General features: G+C 34.1%; 1 protein-coding gene across 1 annotated transcript; it reads right to left on the bottom strand.

Moving 5' to 3' along the window:
* Positions 1–4922: 4922 nt before the first annotated feature.
* On the bottom strand, positions 4923–7281 carry LOC118754269 (regucalcin-like; the record flags this gene model as incomplete). Its single annotated transcript, XM_036489140.1, is given in 4 exon segments — positions 4923–5184; positions 5244–5382; positions 6674–6797; positions 6799–7281. Coding segments are annotated over 4 exon segments (939 nt in total), but the record flags the coding sequence as incomplete, so codon positions are not given.
* Positions 7282–8049: the final 768 nt, after the last annotated feature.

Consider the following 8049-nt stretch of genomic DNA (forward strand, 5'->3'; position numbering starts at 1 on the left):
CGTGGCAGATTTCAAAAAAATGTGATAGATCTCTGGGTTTGGATCAAACTTTGTACAAAAATTAAAAAAATTCTGCAAGGTTTCCCTAAATGGCAAACTTTTTAATTAGACTCTAAAAAATTTAATTTTAGTTTTAACATTTTTTATTAAATAGTATAATATTGAAAGGGAGTGCTTGTTAATTGGCTTGATCTCTAAATAGTATTCAAACCAAACTTTCCATGAATAAATTTTGTATATATATACATTTTATTTTTTTTTAATATGTAAATAATCAGACGGCATATAAATTTCTGACCTTTGGTTTAACTTTCAACTGTCTCGTTATTAAGACTGTTCCTGTATTTATTTTTAATGTGATTCATCTCTGAAAATTTTCGTTGGGCAGCAGCACAACTGTGCAGTAAAACAGCTAACGTCAACATATACTCTGCCAAGTTGTTAAACATAAACCTTTCGAAAACTTTTTTGTGGTCCTTAATCAATCCCCTGATTTGGGAAATAAAAAAATGATTCCGCAAGGAATGTTAAGGAGTAAAAGAGACAACTTCTGTTACACCTTGATATACAAAACCTTGGTGCGTTTGAGCAAAAAGTTATTGAGCAAAAATTTAAAAAGTTGCCATATTATTTTTATTAATGTGAATGGGAAAAAGTAAAAAAAATTTATGTCAAGCGGAGTAGGGAGTAGATTTTTAATTTAAAAAAGAAATCGCGGAGTAAATCTACTCCGTTCGGAGCAAAGTCCTGACGCTGGCAATGCCTCAGAATCCTTAGATGCACTTAGGTTTGCTAATACTTTCACAAAAATCGCCGTTTTTTAACATTTTCGCTATTAATCTTTTTATAAATCATATATTTTGCAATTTAACACAATAAAACCGCGTTTCCTGTCGAAAAATTTATTACTGAGAAAAATTACTATTTTACAGTTTATTTTATCCTCGCATTCGGCCTTGTTTACTTTTACTTGAGAAATTTCATCGTCGCCGGGAATGCAGAACAGTGTTGCCATTTTAGCCGTTTTCCGGCTAGATTTAGCCGGCAGCCGATTTGCCGTTTGCAAAAAAAAAATTTGCCGTTTTTTAGCCGATTTTGCTATTCGCCTTATTTTATTAAAGTTCAAATATACAAATTTTTATTTTTAAAATTTAGTGATCCAAAATCTATTAGAAATGGCTAGTCTTATCTCTGAGAAAATTTTCATGTCGGACTGTGTTATATAAAATTGAAAAACAATCAGATAGTAAGCCGATTTCAATGTTTTTTATATTAAGCAAGTTACCCAAATACATATAAACTGGGACGCGTTATATTAGCTGATTAAAAAGTTACAAATTTTCATAATTTTTACACAAAGTGTGAAATCTGTTTGTAGTATATGTTGTTTGTTAAGTAATGAGCTACATATTCATAAAAAATAATAAACATCAAATAAACTAAAGAAAAATAGGCAAAACTTGCTTCAATTTTGCCTCCCAATTTATATTTGGGAGGACGTAGCGGAGATTTTCTTCATAAAATTTTTGTTATGAATGTCTTAAATTTAAGTGTGAAGTTTTATTCGCTACACTTAGAAAATAAAAGAGCACGAATTTCGATGTGGAGCAAAACTCTCTGGGAAGACAATGCATGATGAAAACATACTTTTTAAATTTCATAAAATGAAACTGCAGTAGTTTTCACCTTATGTGGATAGTTCTTGTGACAAATACATAGTTTCGTACTCATATTTTTGTACATATATTTTTTAGCAGCACCACATCTTTGCTCATCAAGTTGCAGGGCATCATTTTAACTCGACCTCCTTCCTGTTCCACGGTTAACGGTACATCTTTTAGAGGTTTAAAAATATTTTGCGTCAGCAATTTGTCATCAGACTGCATTAGATCGTACTACGTACCCCATCCTCGGAAAAGCAAAAAACATTATTTTCGAACGTTTGCTCTGGTGTACCGAATTCTGGCAGTTTGGAAACGCGCAACACTTTTAATATTTTCATCCAACTTCACTTCAAATTTTTTTTTTTTTTTTTCAAGAAGCAAAAATTTTTCTGCTAGTGAATCTGGTGGCATGAATTTGTTTAAATGTCATAAACTTGTTAAAAGTGAAGTGGTCGGCAACAGCAACGAACGGCAGTAAATTAAACTACCTTCTGTGTTTGTATCATGGCGTTTTCGTTTCTCGAGATAATGGTCGCGTTCATAAGACGTAGCTGTTTAGCTCATCTGCTACGAAACTGCTGGCAACTGTTGAACCCAACAACTACGTCTTAGAAACGGCTTGATGAATATGCTGCCAAATGAACAGCTGATAAATGTAAACAAATGAAATTGCAACAAATAGAGATAGATGCGCCGATACTATTTAGAATTCAACGCTGAGCCGCCGCCATGTTGAAAAAATCGTTCAATGTTACAAGGAATTAAACAGTGTAAAATTATATAGCAAACATCTTAAAAACATATATTTAGAAACGTAGTATTATTATAAAATATTTTAGTTACTTTATCACGTCAGTAATAAATTTGTTTGCAACTGCCACCTAACAAAGCGGCGTTAAATTTAATATAAGCGGCGTAAGTCTTTTCGATCAGCTGTTTAGACTAAGCCCAACACGTTGAGTTCAGGTAGCGTAAAAATTTTCCGCTGGAAAAAATGGCGGAAAGTTGCCAACTGTTGGGCTGAGCGTAACTACTCAACTGTGCGTTTCTAAGACAAACAGCCAACGGTTACCCAACAGCTATGACTTATGAACGCGCCCAATGTTGCTCTGTTTTCCTCAGCCCTTTCACAGCTTTACATGTTCATTTCTGAAAATATTGCCCTCCGAATAAGCAAAAGTGCCATACTTTCTGCTAATATAGCCGGGTCAAAAAGCAACCTACTGAAAATGTTTCAATATTTATAAGAAGGCGAAATTGTTTAATAGCAAAGTAAACGCCATAAGTTTGTAATTTATCTCTGTTTTTATATTGAAGTAATACAAACATGACTTCTGATGTAAAGCTTAACTACGTATAACGACAGTTTCCTTTGTTAAACAAAAATAAAGTGGTGTACAGCTTAGCTACGTATAATCTGTATTAAGCTAAAAAAAAAATTCTATGGATTTACTAGTCTTAATTTATGTATTTAAAAAAATGAATTCTAGTTGATCATTTTAGCCGTTTTTTTTGTCCAATCTAGGCGGTCGCCCCGAAAAGTTCTGGCAACACTGATGCAGAATCTTGTATTATATCATTCTTTGTTACCAATATAAGTGTTTAGTGTTGGACAATTTTTGCTCTTAAAATTAAGACAATTATGTCGAGCAAAAATAAAACTACTCAAAAACGCGAATATGTGGTAGATTTCAGACCTTGAGTGGTAGATGTGGTACATGCTCAAAAAAAATGGCAGATCTACCACAATGTGGTATAAGTTGATCACTGTCTACCAGGATTGAAAAATGGAAATTTGAGATTGTACCTAATATCATAAAATAAATGTACCTAAATGAGACAGATTCTACTTAAAAAAGTTACATCATTCATTTGTATTTTTTTTTATAAATGTTATTTAAAACATGTATACAAAAGATGGATGTTTTTTTTTTAACTGAGCCTATATCTATAGACTACATATAATCTAATGGGAATCGGAGAAGCGTTGTTTTTGTCTAATTTTGGCTACTGAAAAACGTTGGCGAAAAAGACAAAAAAACACCCGAAGTATACTTCTTTATCCAGCTTTTTATAAAACAACAGGAAAAGTCTGCTTATTTATCCGATTCCTTTTGATAGGTGCAGCAAGTCTAGAAAAAATAATCAAATTGCGGGAAGTAACTTTAAGTCATCAAATGTCGGAAAAAGGTACAATTGTACCTACTTTTTTATCCCTGCTGTCTACCTTATGGGATTCGCGTGTTAACGAAAGCTCACCACCGCATGGCGGTGACGTTGCCGTTTCTTCTCTCTCTCTGTCTATCAACAGTAAATTTGATATGCTGCTACGTACATCAACCTACACTTACGCTACGTCGTTGACTAACTGCGCTTTTATGCTGTATATTGTCGTTTAAAGTACAGACCGCGTATCCCGAGAACGCAAAGCCTCGTATGGGAGGTTGCCAAAATTTTACAGGAGAGAGTAAAACCTGTCTTATTTCCAAACGGTTCTCTCTTTTATCCCTAGTTATCTTTACCTTTTTAACCGACTTCCAAAAAAGGAGGAGGTTATCATTTCGTCGGAATATATATTTTTTTTTTTTTTTTATTTTTTTTTTTTTATGTATGTTGCCGCATAACTTTGGACCACGGCAACCGATTTCGATACCACGATTTGGACCACGGCAACTGATTTCTTTTTGTATCGGAAAGGTAGTATCTCAGAGGTGGTCCCATACTAATCTGGTTAAGATCCGATCAGTGGATCAGGAGATATATACATATATATATATATTTTTTTTATATGAGAGTTGAAGTCGGTTTTTTTTTGCTAAAAATTACTTGTATATCTAAATTTCGATATTTGGGTATAAATGGATACGGCTTGATTCCCGGCAGTATGATGAGGGACGGTGCACAAAAAAAAGGAATAAACTTAAATTTCTCTTTGGATTTTTTTGTATGTAAATTTTTGGGACAAAAGAGGCCGATGTGGGAGTAGAGTTTTCTCATTTGAAACAAATGGTTATAGTTGTCCTTTGCATTGCAGCCGCCGCAGTAAATTTGGAAAGAATTTTTTCCCAATCGAAAAATATCCAACTAAGTTTCATTAAACAAAATGTGATTTAATTGTAAAGTTTAATTTAAACGGTTGATGTTATTTTAGTTTAAATAAATATTGTTTTGGTAGTTATGTTTAATAACTTAAAACCCTTATTTTTTTCAAAAACACTTTTCGTTTTGAAAGTTACAGTTTTTTGGCCGAAAATACAGTTTTTTTTTTTTGGAAATTTACAGTTTTTTGAGAAAAGAATCTGGAAACTCTGATCGCGAGGCACACAATTAAAGTTGAAGCTTTGACATTGGTAAACCTTTAGCGCCTAAACCAGTGACTTTGAAGGTAGTACCAGCCGGTGCGGGTTGGTCATTTATCGCCGAAGTGGTCACGTACAATATGTCAAGATTGGGGCCACCCCAAGCAGCTGAAGTGATTTGTTTGGTAGGTAACTTAATTTCCAAAAGAACTTCACCGGTACTGAAAAACGGGTAATTTAAGTAAACAAAAATGCAATTTAACACTTTGAATTGACTCACCTTGGGTTGACCTTGTAAACAGTGTGACCGTTGTATGTGGCGACGTAGAGGTTGCCTTCACTGTCAATAGTCATACCATCAGGCAGCAAATCGTCTTCAGGTTTTGCCCCGTGTAGATCGAATATAACTTTAGGATTACCTAAAGATGTAAAAAGAAAAAAATAATAACACAGTGCTAAATAAACAAAACATGGAATACACCCGAAACAAAACTTGCAGGGCACTTCTAGCAAAGACATTTGAAATTATTTGTAAGAGCATTGAAAGATAGTAAGCAAAATAGTTTGAAAGATTTTGTTTATTCTGGCACGAAAGTCTTACACAAAAGGTCCCTTGCTAACGTTCATGGTGAAAAGATCTTTTGTCAGAAAGCACTTGAGCATATGTATGTACGCGTATGGCGTGCCATTCGAGAGCCGTATTGGATTCTCAAGTCTTTTACGCAGTGGTGCTAATGAATAATCCAAATGGATTTTCTTTTTTAAGTTTATCTAAAAAATTACTTTTTTAATGCTATAAAATGGGAGTATTCGTCACCTGAACGTCACATTATCGTTGAAATACCAAAAGGCATAACTAATAAAAAATTCCAAATTCAGTTTTTGATTCACATGATGGATTTCATCGAATTACAACTCCCCACATCATTTTGAGAAAAACAAATAATTTATATATTAGTCATGACTTTTCCCATTTCATTTACGATGCTGTTACGTCTTTTTGCATTTCAGGTTACGATATATAAAAATGACTTATCAAATCTTAAGCACCATCTGTAAAACTTTTTGAAATCGGTCAAAACCACGTCGTCTTCCCAAGTTTTCTCAAATTACCGTTACATGCGCGGAGGGTGCGGTTTTTGAACGATTTCAAACATTATATCTGTGTTCATATGGAAAAGTAGCTTATGTCGAAAGGCTGGCTTTAGTATAAATCGGCATTCGCAGCATACGATTGCGAATGACTCACTGGCGCTAAGACGTTGAACAACTTTTGGCAAATAAACGTGGAAGAAATAGTTCCGATACTAGCAAGGCAATATTCTTATTAAGTCTCATCAAAAAATTCCTTGCCGTTTAAAAAATAAAGGGATTGCCGCATTATACTAAAGCCAACCTTTCGACATAAGCTACTTTTCCATACGAACACAGATATTTACTTATCAGAAACCTACCTACTGAAACACTAAAGGTCTGATTATGGCAACTTAACGTAACTAAGAGGCTGTCACCTAAAATCGATTTTGCTTAATATCATGTCGAAGTCTGTTTAATTTTGATTTTCTAAGTTCTAAGTTACGTTAAGTTAAGTTAAGTTGCTATAATCAGATCTTAAACCTTAAGTTTTGTTTCGTTTACATTCTTCGCTTTTTTTGTCACATTGCTAAATTTTAGTGAACTGCTTTCAAACAGCAAATAAGCGGTACTTACTTGGCACGCCAGTATCGAAGTTGTAATCGTATGCGTTCACTTCATAGGTGTCAGTGTCAATATAATAGAATTTCTTCAACTTCTCGTTCCAAGCCAAGCCATTGGAAATACCTACATCTTTTTTTTACCGTAGAAACATTGCCTTTATCGTACTTGTATAATGCCGCCAAAGGATATGTATCATTTCCAATATATTGCATCGTGCCGCCAAAGAAGCGGCCACGTGGGTCGACTTTAGCATCATTGAAACGATTACCAGCATATTTTTCTCCGGCTTCCACTTCAAAGAGTACGCTATCCACTTTGCTTGTATTAGAGACACCATTCCAATCCACAATTATCGCCCGACGTGCTGCTCCAACAATAAACTTGCCATTTTGACCCTCGATGGGAATGACAAAGGAAGCAAGATCCTCGCCTTCGATTTTGGATTTGTAAACTTTATTCTCCTGATAGTCGTAGCGCAATAGTTTCCCCGCTTCAATATCTACGTAGTAGAGGCTCTGACTCTCAATATCCCAGTGAGGACCTTCACCATGTTCACCATAAGAGTTGGGCACAGCCTCGACTTTGTACGACAACTGCGAGAAGAAAAGTAATGAAAGATAAAAATGTTAGCGATCAAATTTTAGATTGAGCTGCATATACTAATGGTGTTTCCTTTTCTTCTAAAAATGGTGACTTTGCATTGCCCTCTACTTAGTATTTATGCGAAGAGGGCACTGAAAAAGCAACAATTTTCTATAGAAAAGAAAACGCTATAAGAAAGGAGTAACATGGCATCAAACATTATTTTTACAACGCTTTTATCAACCTGCAATGTTGTGTGTCCAGACGATACTATAAATAAAGCAAAGGTATTTATGGCAAACTTAGTCTAGGTATCAATCAACCTCGTCGCCTGGTATCATATCAACACTCTAGAGGTAGATGTCACCCCGCTAAAAGAAGTTAAATGTTGCGCCTAAAAATATGCACTACATACGCTACAGCGGAAATGGACGACACGCAATTTCTTTAAATGAAATTAATTGCTGCTATATGTATGTATGTACAACATTTTGCTTGCATAGTCTTCTGTTATCTTTTCACTGCAAGTTGAATTATTTTAATATCTATTGCAAAATTTTATACAAGACTAAAAAGTAGAAAAAAAAATAAAAATAAACTTTTTTATATATTTACCACACTTTTATAAATGGACTAAAAATTAGAAAATAATATTTTTCAGTCCCATAGAATTTGTTTTGATAACTCCTGATTTTGAAATTTTACCAAGTCATTATAAACAATTTATGAGATTGAAAATGAAAAGCGTGGGGCGCATGTACATAATAGACCTGAATTGATATGAAGATTAATATATGTATGTATGT

Source organism: Rhagoletis pomonella, unplaced genomic scaffold (genome assembly GCF_013731165.1).
Source record: "Rhagoletis pomonella isolate Grant_MI unplaced genomic scaffold, Rhpom_1.0 Rhpom_scaffold_00002, whole genome shotgun sequence".
Taxonomy (NCBI): domain Eukaryota; kingdom Metazoa; phylum Arthropoda; class Insecta; order Diptera; family Tephritidae; genus Rhagoletis; species Rhagoletis pomonella.